Source organism: Bombus vosnesenskii, unplaced genomic scaffold, assembly GCF_011952255.1.
Source record: "Bombus vosnesenskii isolate JDL3184/JDL3185 unplaced genomic scaffold, Bvos_JDL3184-5_v1.1 scf7180000013289, whole genome shotgun sequence".
In the NCBI taxonomy this organism is placed as follows: domain Eukaryota; kingdom Metazoa; phylum Arthropoda; class Insecta; order Hymenoptera; family Apidae; genus Bombus; species Bombus vosnesenskii.
In genome coordinates, this window is record NW_022882942.1 from 2,244,419 (window position 1) to 2,261,697 (window position 17,279).

A 17,279-nucleotide genomic window follows, 5' to 3' on the forward strand; every position below is an offset into this window, starting at 1 on the left:
AAAAAATTGATTTTGTTTTTTTGTGACTATATTTAATTAATGAAAATTACTACTATTATATCTTAATTAATGAAAAGTTATTGATGAATTATTAATTATTGAAAAATGTTGCATTGTGTAGTTTCAATAATTTTTGGTTAAGCGGTATCAGAAGCGGCATATTTAATAATACCACTAATTTTTCATTTTTCTGTTATAACGTAATATACAAAATTTCTTAGAAAACACAAGTTTCTAAAACCAACATATACATTTAAAAAAATTCTACTTTATATTGTGACATTTCAGTATATTTGAAAAGTTGAATTAACTAGCCCGTCTTCAGCGTGCATGTCGGTGGTTACGTTTCGTACTTTTATAAGAAAACATCATTCTTAATTGAAATTTTACATACTCTTACAATTTAACAGTATAATTCACTGTCAAAGGTGACATACACCGTAATAATTGTCAAACGAGTAAACTGTCAAATAAATTTCAAGAAGGTAATGTTTCATTGGCTCTAACCTAATAATATACATGCTGCTTTTCGTTATCTGATTTTCAAAAAACATTAACAAATTGTTTTTATCGATATTCTAATCTTTTGTATTTACAAGTATGTTCAATAATTAATGTGCTATTAATCTTCTTCACGTTTCTTTTCTAAACCTTGATCTTTGTTTATTGTATATTCGACTTTAAGGTTAAGTTATTAGTTTTTAAATTTAATGAACAATTATTTAAAAACATTGAGATGTTAAATAAACATTAGAGTCAAATTAGTTAGATAATTGATTACTTATTAAAAACTTCTAGACATTATGCTTTTTTTTTAAATTGTCAAAGTATATAGAAATTGGTTAATTACATTTTGTTGTGTAATATGCAATTGTTTAAACATATTATTTTATTTTTATTTAAATTGATATTTTACTTCTATTAATCTTAACTTGTTTTAGTCTTAATTTATGAAAGGAGTAATTGTTAAATGTGCATAGTAAAATAATTGGTAATTGAAATTAATAGATGAAAAGATTCTTGCTTTGGATTATTCGAGTTTCAGTGTTATTTGGTTATTTTATTACGAATGTGTTGGATATTTAATTGAAATCTTACAGAATTAATGTATTATTAAATATAAAAGTAAAAATATGTATGATATAAGAATAATAAGATCCTATTAATATAATTATGAAATTAAAAAACCAAAAAGTATAACAAATAATCTAAGAATATTAGGGGGATTCTTTGAGAGTTTCACTATAAGCTTAATTATATGTGCGTTTATAGGACAATAAGGACAAAGATGTCAAGTGCAGAATCATTGGCCGAAGTAACAGATGTAGTTCAAATTCTCAGACAATGGGAAGAGGAACATTCATCACCTACATATGATCCAGTTCCAACATTACGAAGACTGGCAGAAATTATAGAGCTAGAAACAGAAAATTATTTAAAGATGGATCCTGACCCATTTGATGAAAGACATCCATCACGCACAGATCCAGAGTGCAATTTTGGACATATATTGAAAGTATTATTTAGAAAAGATAATTTTATGACTAAGGTAAGTCTAGTATTGAATCGGAAAGGAAATAATATAATTATTAATTATTATATATATAACTTGAAAGATTATTACATAATTTATTATTCTGTTAACAGCTTATAAATGATTACTTAAGGGATACTTATTGGTCACGTGCGGGTATTACGGGTCGTGATGTTAGAAAGCTCAATATTGCAGCCTGTCGTCTTATGCTTGATATACTTCCTGGTTTAGAAACTTCTGCAGTTTTTCAGCCAGATATGGAAGGACTCATTCATCGTCTGTTTTCTTGGGCAGAAAAAAGCGTAGAACCCTTGCAAAGTTATGCAACTGGGCTTGTAGCTGCTGCAATGGAAGTTCAGGAAATTGCTACAGGTTTCATTTAATTTTAAATAAAGCTTGATATTGGCATTAATATTTAGAATGTATAATTCAGGAAATAATTATTTGTTATTTTTACTAAAGGATTTAGGGAGCAAAATGCAAAAATGGTACCACTGATGTTACAAAGGCTTCATAAATTACAAGAGGAAGCTCAGGAAGAAAGACAACTCGCAGCTAATAGTAGACCATTTGCACATTTTGGTCAAGACAGAAATAGTGGAGGGGATGGAGAAAATAAAGGTGTGCCTGGGAAAAGAAAAGTAAGAATAATTCAATGTATATGATAATATTTAGGAACGTCATTTTATAAATACTAAATATTAAAAATTGTATTCAAAGGTGAGAGAAAAACTAAAAGAGAATGAAATTCTCAAAAGTTCCAATCATAGTAATTATTTTTCTGAAGAAGAAGAAGACTGTGCTCAGTCCTCTGAAGATTCTGCTCCCTTACCTAAGAAAAAAAAAAGCGATACAGAATGTGAAACTCCTGTAAAAAATAATACTGTGTATCCAGAGATAATGTCTCCACCTTTGTCTGTGCCAAAAAATTCTAATTTAAATAATCAAGTTACACCATCCAAGGCACAGAGTACACATAATAGATCATTGAATGCTTCTTCTGTACGGTGTAATTTGCAAAAAAATTCGTCTTTAATGCAAAGTTCCACTACATTATCAACATCATTATTAGAAGGGAATTCTAATTCTTCATGGGCAGAGATGGAATCATATGTCATTGGAAATATACAGATGCATCCTCCAACATTAGGTACAAGACAAATGTTAATACTAAGGTAAAGATATTAATTTCATATTTCACATTACTTCCAAATATTTATTAAACGTATATTTGTATTTTATAACAGGTATCTTACTCCAATGGGTGAATATCAAGAATTCTTAGGTCATGTATTTGAACAAAATGCTTTAGAACTGATTCTAAAGTATATCAATGTTAGAGAAACGAAGGACAGTCGCTTAGCATTTGAAGCTCTGAAATACTTAGCTTCCCTTCTGTGTCATAAAAAATTTTCTATTGAATTTCTTAATGTTGGAGGTCTTCAAAAGCTATTAGATGTTCCAAGACCCAGTGTTGCAGCTACTGGTGTCTCTATCTGTTTATACTACTTAGCATATTGTGAAGATGCAATGGAAAGAGTATGTCTATTGCCAAAGCATGTTATTTCAGATCTTGTTACCTATGCATTATGGCTCCTAGAACGAAGTCATGATTCTGGAAGGTGCCATGCAACAATGTTCTTCGGATTTTCTTTTCCATTTAAAGTAATACTTGAAGAATTTGATGCACAGGATGGGCTTCGGAAACTTTTCAATGTGGTAAGAATTGTTTTAAATCACTTTCATCTATTTTAGCATCAATTTTTTGGTATTTAATATATACATTTTTTAAGATATCCACATTACCAATTTTAAACATAGAGGAAGAACCGGCATTAAACGATGATGAAGAATGTGCTTCTAGGCAAATAGTTAGACATGTTGCAGTAGCTTTAAAACGATATATGGAAGCCCATTTACATCTTAAAACAGAACAATTACAAAGAGCAGAAAATGCTAGAGCAGAGCGTGACACCTGGCAACCATCGTTACCACCTTATAAGGCTGTGAAGCTAAGCAGTGAAGAAGTTCAGGCAAAGGTAAAAATATTCAAATTCAAGTATTAATAGTATTCATGGTATTAATAATTAAGTACTAATTTATATTATGTATTAAATTCAATTCAAACCACAAATTTAAAAATATTGTATACAAGGTAACTATTAATTGTAGTTAATTATTTTTCATTATTTCCAAAACTATTATTTTTGACATAATATTAAAACATATACATGTAACATATATTATAATATTATAACATATAGCAATATAATATAATGGTTTATAATAGGGAAATATAAATATTTATTAAATTCATGTTTATTAAAGGTGGAAATACTTCAAGAATTAATGTCTGTAAGAGCAGCATGGCCGCCAGTAGAAGAGTTATATCGCCTTGGAGGCATAACGCTTCTTCTTCAAATTATTGCCTTTGCTAGAGAATGGAATTATAGTGGCAGGGTTCATACAACTTCCAGCGCAGAAACGGTTCGCTCTTGCTTAGATGTAGTAGCTATTTGTTCTGTAGTGCCAAAAGTGATGTTATTACTTTGTGAAAGAGTAGACATGCCTGATATGTCAATGACAATGGCAATTAACTTACTCTTAGCTGCAGCAGAATGCGAAATTATTGCAGATCCTGATGTACAAAGGGCTGCACTGAGAGCTGTAATTAATTGTGTCTGTGCTCCTATAAATAGGGTAATGGTATATATTAAATAAATATTAAATAATTGAACAAGTTTAAAATAATAAGTCACAGTTATCTGTTTATTTTACATTACAGATTGGTGGTAATGTAGCAAGATTCTCGGTAACAGGTTCTGCTAAGAAAAAGGCAAATAATAATAGTGAAGAGTTAATACAAAAAATTTGGGGAAGTGTCAGGTCTAATAATGGAATAATGGTATATACTGATAAATATGTATACATATTTTATTTAAGTAAATGTTAATTATTAACAGTTTTGATCAATTTTAATACTTCTTTTGCAATACTTAGTTTTTGCAATACTTAGTATTAAACACTATTACTTTTTTCTTAATTTAACTTAATTTTGTTTCTTTATTTTATAGGTTTTGTTACAATTGATGATGGTTAAAACTCCGATCACAGATGCAGATAGTATAAGAGCATTGGCTTGTCGAGCTTTGGCAGGTTTGGCACGAAGTGAAAAAGTCAGACAAATAATTAGTAAGCTCCCCATGTTTACCGATGGACAAATTCAAGCACTTATGAAAGATCCAATACTTCAAGAAAAGAGGCAGGAACATGTTATGTTTCAAAAGTATGCTTTAGAGCTAATGGGAAGAGTTTCTGGAGAAGCAAAACCTACTGGAGCAGAATATGAAATTTCTTTAGCCAGTTTACACAGAGTAAGTTTTATTTTAAACTTATTTAATTTAATTTTTATCACATAATAATTTAATTCAATTATTGTTTCAATATATTTTTTATATTTGATTTCATTTTATTGTTCTCTTAATAACGCTAAATTTTAACTTTACAGGCAAATGTAGTGGCACAAACAAGAATACAATATAACGAACAACAGTTAAATCAATTAATATATCAGCATTTAATGTCAAAAGGCTTAACAGAAACTGCATCGACACTCCACAGGGAAGCAAATTTAGATTCTTCTGCAATTATGAAACCAGTATGTACATATCAACCATTTACTTACCGCAGTCCTGCAGCTACTGGAGTAAGTTGTATCCATAAGAATTAAACAGATTTCGTTTGTAAATTTGTTGAATAGATATAATAGAAAAATGAGTATATACGTGAAATTTAAATATGTATATTTTTTGTTCAGACAAGAAATGGATTTTCTCCCAGCGCAACGGTAAATTTGTACAATACGAACAGATGCAATCAAAGAGAAGTCACTTCGCGAAACAATACCACACCTACTTCATCATTTAGGTACATATCTCATTCAAATACCGGTTCGGGTTCATCGTCATTATGTTCCGGAAATAATATACGCATGAAGCATTCTGACTGCCTCAATCAAAATGTTATTCCAAATAGCACAAATCAACTAATTAAATTACAAATTAATCAAAAGTAAGTTTATATTACAGAAATAATAATTTTTTCTGTCAATTATTAATTGAGTCTATATACGATTTTATTTGAAAGTTATAAATAATATAAGATAAATTAAGTACTTAAATAATTTCAGAAAAAATCAATCCGATAAGCAGCCTCTAGTCAATCAAATAAATTGTCACTCCATTAATCAGCCAACAGTATGTCGATCACTGCAGAAACAAATTTCGAGAGATCCTGCAGGTGGTGGAGGGCCTGGAGTAGCTACATCAAATCCATCTACTATAACACTGGATTCTATTATAACGGAATATTTAACTAATCAACACGCATTATGTAAAAATCCTATGGTTACTTGCCCACAATTTAATCTATTTGAGTATGTATTTTTTAAATTAATTTATTTAAGTGTTATAAGTGGAATTTTGTTTAAAAAGTTTTTAATATTATTTACTATTTGATTCTTATAATATTATAATAAAATAATATTTAATTTCAGACCACATAAATGTCCAGATCCCTGTACAAAAAATTCAATACCAACAAATGTAACAGTAAGACTGGCCAAAAGAGCATTAGGCATGGATGGTAGAAGATTGGATAGGAGACTTATTTATAGCCGATTTTGTCCTGTAAAAACTTTCCGGCCTACGGATGTTGCAACCTTCACCTACTGTATCTTTTCAGTAACGTTATCTCTATTTTATCAATATTAAAAATACATAGATATTCATATTTTATATATTATCGCTAGTTTTTCTGATATAAATATTTAATAAATAGTTGCAATAAATTCGTGATAATATATTTGTAATATATATATATGTATAAAAAATATTTTCTAATTTAATGTATTTTATTATTTTTGCAGCCTTGTCAACAATATTTAATGTTAGGTACTTATGCGGGAGATGTAAAAATGTACAATATACATACAGGATTAGAGGAAGCGACATATTCATGCCATGAATCTTATATTTATCACATGGAATGCAACCAACGTGGAAATTTGTTATTAACTTCTACTCCATGGAGAAGTCCTATGTCTGTACTTTGGAGTATAGGAACATTCTTCGATTTAAAATTATCTTTAGAAAACATAGAATATGTTGAATTTGGAAAACTTCAAGATAGAATTATTGGAACCGACAGTGGCATTGCAACAGTATGTTTCTCTTTCTGTATAATTATCAGCATGAAAACGTTTTGATAATTTTCACAACTACCTATATGTAATTATTTCTATAATTTTTTTCAGATTTATGATATAGCTACTGGACAATTAATAACCAGTTTCGCTCCTTCAATTTCTAATCGATACACTATGAATCGTGCTACTTTTAGTATGAATGATGAATTGGTTTTACATGATGGAATATTGTGGGATGCAAATTCAGGGAAACAAATTCACAAATTTGATAAATTAAATCAAACGCTTAATGGAGTTTTTCATCCTAATGGTACTGATATTTAATCGCATATAATTTAACAATAGATTTGTACTAAAGTGTAAAATAGAATGAAATTTACTAATACAGAATAATATATTTAATATTAAATAATTTGTTGATAGGTATAGAAGTAGTGTCGAATACAGAGGTTTGGGATTTAAGAACTTTCCATTTGCTGAAAACAGTGCCAACACTTGATCAAATGGAAGTAATCTTTTCTCCTGTTAATAATATTATATATGCTGTATCACTGGAGAAAGAAAATATAGATGAAACTAATTATATTACTTCATTTAAAACATTAGATGCTTTGGACTACAGTAATATTGGTAAGCTACGGTGATTATTTAAGTAATTGTAGTAAGAATTTATTGGATAATTTTTATTCTATTGAACATTTTGAATTAATTCAATCTAAAATAAAAAGTAATCATCATAATTAAATAATTACAGCAACTTATGATGTTAGAAGAGGAGTTTACGGATTGGCTTGTAATAAATTTGACACACAAATAGCGGTAGTTGAAATAGTTAATGAATTCGATGAGAATCATGAATCCAGTGTAAGGCTGTATGATGTCGGCAGAAGAAAAGGTGATAAAGATGAAACAGATGAGGATGATGATGAAGAAGATCTTGATGCAAGCGATGATGATGGTTCGAATTCTAGCTCTGATGATAATAATGCTGATGGTTTGTCATACTTTTATATAACTTTATTCTACTTCAACTAAATTTTTCAGTATTTTGAGAAGTTATGACGATTACATGAGGATTAATCATTTTTATTTGTTTTGCTTCTGTTGGAAATTATTTACCAATTTAAAAAATTTAAAAACATAATGATGTTTATGTTTAAATAGATGCGGACAATCCGGACGCAGCAACAGAAGGGAATGGGGATGAAAATGAGCGGAGTAATCGTGAGAACAACGACGATGATGACGATGACGATGATGAAGATGATTCAGCTGATGGAGATGATTCTGGAGACAATATGACACACTACAGCAGATCTCCCGATTCCTCTGATATTTTTCTTTCTGATATTGATCTCGAAAGTCTTTCCTCATCATCATGAAATTTTATCTTCAACAGTTCCAGTGCATTATATATAGAAATTTATTTCATTTTTGGCCAATCAGTGGGGACTGAAAGATGTTTCATTATAACATAATATTTTTAATAATGTTTATTATTATTGGCGAAATGGAAATATGCATTTAAGTAAAAACTCTGTACTAAGCGATTTTACTTATTTATTCCATGTACTTTTTATATATGGAGCAGTACAATTTTCATGCATATGTACAATTTCTATATATGCAGGAGTACAATTCAGAGCTATTAGATAAACTACAACTAATTAAATAACAAACAATTCAAATATTTCTTGTGCATTCAATTTCAATTCAAAGTTAGAAAGGTGTTGATTATCTTGCATAAAATTTATATTGAAAAATATTAAAATATATTCCTTTCGCCAATATTAAAATGAAACTATATTATGATTAAAGATTGGCCAATGAAATAATTCTGAGTCGATTTACTCAACAATCATCAAAGAGGTAAATGATACAAAAAATTAATTGCTAATGTAATTTTGAATTTCCATTGAAATTCTTATCTATAGATTTAAATGTATATATTATTATTTAAGATATTTGTTATTCAATGAACTTGTATTACATATTCTCTAAATACTGAATTATTCATAAGAAATCCGCTCACTATTCGAAATAATGGCAAACATTTTTATTGATTGGTAGACCACATTTAAGATCACTAGAAATTTTTAACTATTTTAGGATTTTGATTTGTTGAAACAGCAAGTTTTCAGAATTCTCTAATAGTACACCTATGTATATGAAAAAAGAATATGAGAGAGAGAAAGAGTGTATGAGAGAATAAATGAGAGATTGTAAAAAGTTGATTTAATCCTGTCATTTGTTATTATTAATAAAGAATCGTGAATTTGTATAGGTCAGCTCTAATAAATAGAACCATGCTTTATGATGAATTTTTAGCAAATCTATCAATATTCTTGGATTTGTACTGTATTGGGTTCTACTTTATTTGAAGGGAAAGTCTTCTTGGAAACTATTTTTCTGCTTCTCATTCATCATGCATGGAATCTTAAAAAAAGTCTGACATCTCGTCCTTTTTAGTTTTTCTATCTTTGGTGGCCCTATTGTTTTAGATAGGTTTCGAACCACTAAAACCGTGCTGAAATAAGCACAAAAACAACTATGAAATAAATCGAGTTGCAGAGGTACTGCTGGCTTGCAAAAACGGTGTTGCTACGTTGTTTACCATGGCTGGCATTTAAAACAAATTTTGATATAATATGAGTTATAAATTATAATAAAGAATGACTTTTTATTTTAAAAAAATGTACAAAATCAAGAGAAATTAAGAAAAATTTTCAGCGATTGAACTTTCAATATCATTGCTGCGTAGCCTTTCCAACATTTAGGGAATTTAGCGCGGTTGCAGCGCGTGGAGCGCTGAAGCACTCTGCTTGCGTTACAATTTCAAACAATTCCAAAACTAATTCGACCAACTCGCAACTAATTTAAATGAAAAAATACATAATAACAAAGATTCCACGGGATGACCAGTATCAGCGTAACTCACTCGGCAATTCGCCCAACGACTCACTAACTAAAAACTCTCTCAATCCAGATGAACCTGCCCTTATATACTCCTGTCCCCGCTTCTCGGGTCAATCCTTGTTTTTAAGGAGAGTCATAAAATCATTCCGTACCTCTGCCAGGTACGCGGCCCTTCTGTGACCATGGCTACGTCTGGTGACCCGTTATGCCACCTTAAACCTGAACCCATCGTCGTAAAGCCAGGTTGGAACATTAAAAGTTATTTTCCTTAATCTTGAAAAATCTTGACTATGGTGATGGGGGGTTTTTCCATCACCATACCTTCCATCCTTCCATCCTGTCCTTCCATCTCCGACATATAATAGATCGACTATATAGATCGACTTTGCGCTTTAATGAAATTTACTTAGACACTGAGCTCAGCGTGACGATTTTAGCGACTCAATGATTCTCTACTTTTGAGTCGCAGAGTGACTCATTTATCTGTTCGTATTTATATGACAATTCATGATTAATTTATTATCCAATAAGACAAATTCTTACTAACTAATGGCAATAAACATTATTTTGATTGGAGTTTACAATATTAGAAAGCGAGCGATTTATACATTGGCAATGTTCTTTCCCAAGGTAATCAAAGTAAATACGAAATTTGAGAATGATCACAGTTGTTACTGATAAATAATTTTGACATTTAATTAATAAATTTATTAAATAACATTTGTTCGTTGCCTCAGTTACGCTGCTGTACAGTTAAATTTGCGACGCTAGTATTTACCCTATTATCATACAAGATTTTCATACCAGAGGGACCCACAGGCGTAGACCAGTTCACAACAATAGTGACATTCTCTTTAATTCGCAAGTATTTAACTTTACGATATTGGATGCATTGGTTTCTCTTGAGATAACTGTTCTCAGTTCATGTTAGAGTCAGGTGGAATGGGAGACGTGTCCACAGTATATAAAAGAGCGATGCTACCGCGGATCGGCTTCTGAACTGGGGCTGATTTATTCGTTGGATTATTCCTATTGTTTTTCTTATTAGACAATACGAATTATCCTCGCAATGGCCCTCAGTCAGACAACTGTGGTGAGTAATAAACATGAACAAAAGCAACAACTGATTAAAAAAACAATTAATTGCAATCATCACAATGACGACAATGACGATTTTTATCGGTCGATTTATGTTAATACCATTATCATTGTTATCCTCATCTTTGATCCCTTTTGTTCCAACCAAAGATTATTTTCTTTCGACATTTATTCTCTTTTTAAATCAAATCGTGTTTTGCAATCTTAATAATTACAAATTATGAATTTCTAGGTTGTATAATGCTAAAATTCTAAAACGTTATCAGTGAAAATTTTTAATCAAATTCATTGCGACTTTATTTATATTTTCCTTTTCAGATAAATTTCTCCACAACATTTTTTCAAAGTGTTGTAGGTTAGAATTGATGGCAATATTTTCAAATGGTTTCAATGTCCTTTAATTTCTCTATGTGTTCTTTTTTGTGTAATTAAAGCATACTAAAATTATCCTATATCTTCTAAATAAATATTGGAATTTCTTTAAAAAAAAAATAGATTTTTAGACAATAGTAGAATATAAGTAATTTATTAAAGAATAAAGGTGTAGAATTCTATGAATAATATTGTTTTAAAATATTGTATTTTATAGTCGTTGTTAATCTTTAATTATACATATAAAAAGATTAGTCTGATACATTTTAGATTGATGTATTTTATCAAAAGTAATTTTCATGAAAACTAATTCATGAAAATGCTCCAAAACTTTAACATAACATTAAGATATAAAATAAAGTAAAGTAAAAGGAAAAGTATTATTGAACAGATAAAGTAATGTAAATTTTAAAAATGTCAATTGATAATGAAATTCATGTTAATTACAGTTAAAACTATACAATACTGTGATAGAGGATGTTATATCAGGTGTAAGAGAATCATTTATAGATGAAGGTGTAGATGAACAAGTATTACAAGAGCTCAAACAAATATGGGAAACCAAATTAATGTCTAGTAAAGCTGTTGAACTTAATCCAGATCCTCCAGAGCCTCAGGTTCCCCAAATAAATACGCACAAAGCTGTGCCTGTTAACAAAGGTAAGATCTATATTTTCTCTTATAAAACAATATTTTTAGTGAAAATAATTGAAATTAAGAAAATTTTAGAAGGATAGAAGAGACTATCAAATAAAATTATAATTATAACAAATTGCTCTCATCATAGGATTGCCATTAAAAATTAAAAATATACTTTCTCAACAAATTTAATGCAGTTTACACTTTTAGGAGTAACTATAGGAAATCATTTTGTACAACAAACAGGAGGAAATTCTGCTCCTCAACAAGCATCGCAACAACAGCAATCGCCTCAGCAATCACAAACTCAGACACAATGCCATTCAACAACAACTGGTATACAACACACTGGTACACCAGTACAGCAATTAGTAACATCAACGCCAGCAGTAATGGATAGACAAGTACCTATTCAAATAACATTGCCACCACAAACGGGCGTTCCTGATGCTCCGTTAAGAGTTTTAACTATTCAGGTTCCTGCGTCTGCAATTCAAGGTACATTGAAATATCATTCACATAATAGTTAACATATATTGATATTAAGGAAATAAAAATGATGTATTTACAACTAATTAATTTACTTTTAGGTAATCAGTTGCACACAATTTTAACAGGACCAGTTATTACAGCTGCAATGGGGCTGCCAGCAAATCTAGCTTCCACATTACTCCAGCAACATGTTAATTCTACACTTCAGGGTCAAGCAACGCTGACTCCACTTCAACTCGTTACACAAAGTGCAAACAATGTTTCTCAGCGACCTGTCCAAATTCAAGTAATTAATAGAAATATATAACAGTATATTATTGTCATTTTATACATTCATATTATTTTAACAGTATATATTAACCTTACATTTCTTAGGAGCAAGCAACATTGACACCACTCCCAGTTAGTCAGCCTCTTCAAGTTGTTACACAAAATGCGAACAATGTCTCTCAGCGGTCTGTTCAAAATCAGGTAATGAGAAATAGTACATTAAATTTAAATAGTAAAAGGTATAATTTTATATATACGTTCTAATTTCATATATGAAGAGATTACTACATTATAAACAAAATATGTTAATTTGGCCATTTAATTCTATAATGAATAATATAAATAAAATATATAACAATTAGTCATTTGACTAGTTTAATTTATTAATAACTAAAATTTATTTTTTATATAACTCATTTCTCTAAAATTATGATTATTTTTTATATAGGAGAAAAATATAAACAAATAAGAATTAGTTATTTCTTTCATTTTCTCACAAATAGAATAACATAGCACAATTAGATGGTCCACTTGGAGATTCGTCAGATGATGATGAAGAAGAGGAAGAAGAAGATAATGAAGATGAAGAAGAAGATCTTGATGATAAAGAAGAAGATGAAAATGATGAAGCTGCGGCAAGAGAAGAGGTCTTTAAAATATTTCGTTATTTTAGTTTCGTTTTATTTGTGCTGTGCTACGAAATAGAAAAATCATTTATTTAATAATATGACTCCTATTTCGTAGGAGCCGTTGAATTCAGAAGATGATGTAACAGATGATGACCCGGCAGATCTTTTTGATACTGATAATGTTGTTGTTTGTCAGTATGACAAGGTATTTAATAATTTTACTGTGATACATTACTCTGATAAATAAAAAATGATTTAAAGGGATTTATTTATCAAAATCCAAATATAGTTATTAATAATATTTTTTTAATAAATGAAAAATCAATTTTTAGATAACAAGGAGTAGAAATAAATGGAAATTCTACCTCAAAGACGGAATAATGAACCTTAATGGCAAAGATTATGTTTTTCAGAAAATGAATGGTGATGCGGAATGGTAAATAATATGTAAAACTATGGAAATCGATTCGGTAATGTGTTCACGTGAAATTGGTTCAAAATTTACCTTTAAATTCGTGCTCTAAAAGTTTTTTAATTTCTTTAATCAAGATATGCGATACTTGTTTTAAAATTTATATGACGCAGGATTAGACTCGATTGGAATTTCTACTTTTTTTTCTTCTTTTTTTCCTTTTTTTTTTTTTAATATGAAAAGTGCACTGAAACCTCAGTTATTTAATTGAATAAAAAATATTTTATACTTATTGATCTTAAGTTTAAGAAAGAATATTAATAATAAACTCTTTTATGCCTTTAATTAAAGAAAAGCATAAAGATTTTGAATTAAAATAAGAAAATATTAGTCATTCCAAAATTCGCATAATTCAAATTTAATTTGAAGCAAATATCGTATGATCAAGATTTCACTGTATAAAAAGCTCAATAATCAAGCAAGTCTGCTATTGTATTTTGAACAGTCTCCAAGTTTTTTCATGTGAGTTTACTATGTAAATAAATTCTAAAGGATTGCAATCCACCATAAATATGTGATGCTCTTAACAATAAATGTGTCTTATACTGTTAAAAACCTTAATACATAATATGTATAATTGTTTTTTCTCTTCTTATTCCCTTTTAAAATTATAAGTATGAAAGTTCTATATTATTCAAAAATCAAAATATATGTAGTTTCATCAAAATTTATTTACTTAAAAACATGTTATCTTTTTCTAACTTTTTATCCTCTAATTCACTAATAATTCGTGGGACCTCCTGTAATAGTTCTTCTGCATTTGTTTGAAAATCTTTGTCCAACCAAATATCTTTTAATTCCTTAATAACAATACCCATCATTTTCCCCTTCCTAACATATTGTTTTAACATGTCTCCACTAACTGGAAATCTGAAAACATCAAAATATATAAGAATACATTATATAACATATTAAGAGTAACAGCGATAGTAAATCTTTAATAAAAGTATAAATATAATGTGAAAAAGATTATTTTATAATTGAACCTTGTTATACATATAATTTAATGCGTAATATTTATTGTATGTATACTTTCATTTATTTTTAAGTTAGTAGGAAAGATGAAAAATATTTACATTTTAACGTATTTTCTATTATAATTATATTTCAGATTGTTATAATTTTAAAGTTGGTTGTTACCTTGGTATTACTAATTTTTCTACATCTTTAGCAAGACTAAAATATTGTTTAGAGTTTAATAATTCACAAATATAACTTCTTGCATTAACAACATTTCCTTTCCAATGAATAAGAATTCTTTTCCAAAATTTTAGATTTACTGAAGGTTTGTCTTCCTCGTATCTAACCAAAAATAATGCTAAATCTCTTTCATATGCAGATAACTTTAATCTATTATGAAGTTGCAATACTTCATTTTCATCTTTTAGCATTACAGCAAGATAAGTAATTGGTTGCAAAGAAATATTATTTTTTTTAGATGTATCGTAAACGATCTCAAAGTTTTTTATATTTGGATTTTCTGAAAGTCCCACATATCTGAAATTAAATATCTATAAATGCATCACATTAAGTTTATTTTCATTCTACTTTTTAATTTACTATTACCTTGTGATACCACATTCTAACAATTTCAAAGTTAGTTCTTTAGCATAATTTCCAGAAAGGATTTTTGACCATTCATTCCAAATTCTTTCTCCAGATATTCCTTCCAATCCATGTATATTTTCTTTTATTGCCATTATAGTAGGTTCATCATGAATATCTGGTTGTTCTGCAATTCTTCCATAAAATCGAAAATACCTATATAATATAAATTTTATGCAATTAAACAAGAAAATTTTTATATAGAAATAACTTAATTTCAATTTACTTAGTATTAATTTACCTAACTTGAAAAGATGTATATATATCATTAATTATATGAAAAACTAATAAAGAAATACCTAAAAATTCGAAGATAATCTTCCTTAATCCTACATGTTGGATTTCCTACAAAAACAACTCTTCGTTTCTGTAAATCATCATAACCGAAGAAATAATCATATATTCTTCCTTCAAAATCAAGAAACATGGAATTTATTGTCAGATCTCTACGAAGAGCATCTAATTTCCAATCTTTTGTAAATTTGACTTTTGCATGTCTACCATCAGTGTGTGTGTCGATTCTAAGTGTAGTTACTTCAAAATTTTCTTTATCATTTATTCTTGAAGTAATTGTACCTGAAATAATTTCCACGAAAGGATTTAATTTTGTTACAATGTATCATTTTAATAATAACAAATAATACTGGCATATATTTCAACATACCATGCTTTTCCCCTTTATTATTAATCATTCTGATATTTTCTTTTTCAAACATACTTTTCATTTCCTCTGGGGTAGCATCTGTTGCAAAATCTAAATCTGCAGGTTTTATATCCATTAAAATATCTCTGACAGCACCACCAGCAAGTTTTAGTTGATAATTATACTTTCTAAACAATTGTGCTAAAGTATTAAGTTCTGGTGTAAATATAGAATGAAACAATGGATTATCCAGTTTTTTAACTACTGGATCAGATCTGCTTCGTGGCATTAATTCTTCCTTCGTCATAACTTTTTGCCAGGTTTTATACACCTTTTCAAAATTTTAAATGTTAGTTATTAAAACAATTTTAATGAAATAAAATTTTTTATGACATCATTCATATGAAGCTTCAATCTTGATAAGAACTTAACCTCAATGTTTTAGTAAAACAGTATATTTGAAATATTATATATTTACTCTTAAAAGGCGATAAGAAGAAATATAATTTACGCCAGAAAGGACTGTAAACATCACTTAGAATTTCTTATATCTCCTTATTATTTAACAAAATAATTTTCTCGATTGACAGCCACTTTGAATACCACTTTGCTTCATTGATAATTATTCATAAATGCCAGCAGTGCTGCTTTGATCTTCAATTTTCAAAGAAGATACTTTTATTAAAAATGAAATTATTCGCCAGAAAACTATCTTTTCTTTCGTTATCTAATTTTTATAATGTAAATTGTATTTTGAATGAAAAATTCGTATGTTATTAAATTTTATAGGTTATATTTACGTAAATTACATAATACGTATTGTTATTATCTTTATCATTACTTCTTTTTATGTTTACATATGTTTTAGAATTTCAGAATACTTAAGCACAAGAAATGGCTTTTTATATGCATTGATACATCAACAATTAGAGATGTTCTTATGGGTATAGGTTATATTTTTTATTTGTATTATGAAAAATATAAAAAATTTTATGCAAGTCTTTCATTAATTAGTAATTAAAAAATATTATGGTGAAATTAAAAGATTATATAAAATAGAAATAAATATTTTTGATAATACTTAATAAGATTTAAATTTAATTACAATTTTAGTCAATTATAAAATGTTTAATTTAAAAAGTTCAACTTCATTTTTGATAATATTAAATTCTTTATTTCTCCCTTCATTTTATATACATCATTATTTAGTACAAAAGATTCCACACACATACACAGACATCCTCGTTACTGTTTGCACCTGCTACAAATTTGAATCCATAGTCATTCAAGTTTTGGATATCGTCAATTATTAAGCAAGTTCAATTTTCCATATCGTACCTAATTCTTGACTTGAAAGGATAAAAAGTATAAAAATTTAATAATTGAGGGATCTTTTGTTCGAT

General features: G+C 28.6%; 3 protein-coding genes across 5 annotated transcripts; 2 read left to right on the forward strand and 1 right to left on the reverse strand.

Moving 5' to 3' along the window:
* The first annotated feature begins 288 nt into the window (after positions 1 to 288).
* On the forward strand, positions 289 to 9,021 carry LOC117232492 (protein mahjong). Of its 2 annotated transcripts, XM_033491862.1 has the most exons (19): positions 289 to 485; positions 1,273 to 1,549; positions 1,648 to 1,906; positions 1,997 to 2,175; positions 2,255 to 2,709; positions 2,782 to 3,253; positions 3,328 to 3,573; positions 3,863 to 4,240; positions 4,320 to 4,439; positions 4,609 to 4,908; positions 5,043 to 5,240; positions 5,352 to 5,605; positions 5,724 to 5,969; positions 6,090 to 6,276; positions 6,462 to 6,755; positions 6,849 to 7,050; positions 7,164 to 7,370; positions 7,495 to 7,734; positions 7,905 to 9,021. In XM_033491862.1, the coding sequence occupies exons 2-19, from the start codon at positions 1,289 to 1,291 to the stop codon at positions 8,120 to 8,122; spliced, it is 4,716 nt and encodes a 1,571-aa protein (XP_033347753.1). In that variant the 5' UTR covers positions 289 to 485; positions 1,273 to 1,288; the 3' UTR covers positions 8,123 to 9,021. The 2 variants fall into 2 exon arrangements, with proteins under 2 accessions (XP_033347753.1, XP_033347754.1); XM_033491863.1 differs by lacking the exon at positions 289 to 485 and having other exon boundaries at positions 1,289 to 1,549; positions 3,863 to 4,234; positions 7,905 to 8,122.
* A 1,535-nt stretch (positions 9,022 to 10,556) lies between these two features.
* LOC117232493 (transcription initiation factor IIA subunit 1) lies at positions 10,557 to 13,645 on the forward strand. 2 transcript variants are annotated; one of them, XM_033491864.1, is made up of 8 exons: positions 10,557 to 10,749; positions 11,576 to 11,786; positions 11,976 to 12,263; positions 12,356 to 12,543; positions 12,633 to 12,728; positions 13,031 to 13,174; positions 13,272 to 13,361; positions 13,489 to 13,645. In XM_033491864.1, exons 1-8 carry the CDS (start codon positions 10,726 to 10,728, stop codon positions 13,594 to 13,596), a joined length of 1,149 nt encoding a protein of 382 aa, XP_033347755.1. In that variant the 5' UTR covers positions 10,557 to 10,725; the 3' UTR covers positions 13,597 to 13,645. The 2 variants fall into 2 exon arrangements, with proteins under 2 accessions (XP_033347755.1, XP_033347757.1); XM_033491866.1 differs by having other exon boundaries at positions 12,012 to 12,263.
* Positions 13,646 to 14,281: 636 nt separating this feature from the next.
* LOC117232558 (CCA tRNA nucleotidyltransferase 1, mitochondrial) lies at positions 14,282 to 16,577 on the reverse strand. The gene is made up of 6 exons (XM_033491988.1): positions 16,355 to 16,577; positions 15,898 to 16,207; positions 15,533 to 15,809; positions 15,195 to 15,389; positions 14,769 to 15,125; positions 14,282 to 14,498 (listed from the first exon to the last, which is right to left on the reverse strand). The coding sequence occupies exons 1-6, from the start codon at positions 16,406 to 16,408 to the stop codon at positions 14,297 to 14,299; spliced, it is 1,395 nt and encodes a 464-aa protein (XP_033347879.1). The 5' UTR covers positions 16,409 to 16,577; the 3' UTR covers positions 14,282 to 14,296.
* Between the last annotated feature and the right edge of the window lie 702 nt (positions 16,578 to 17,279).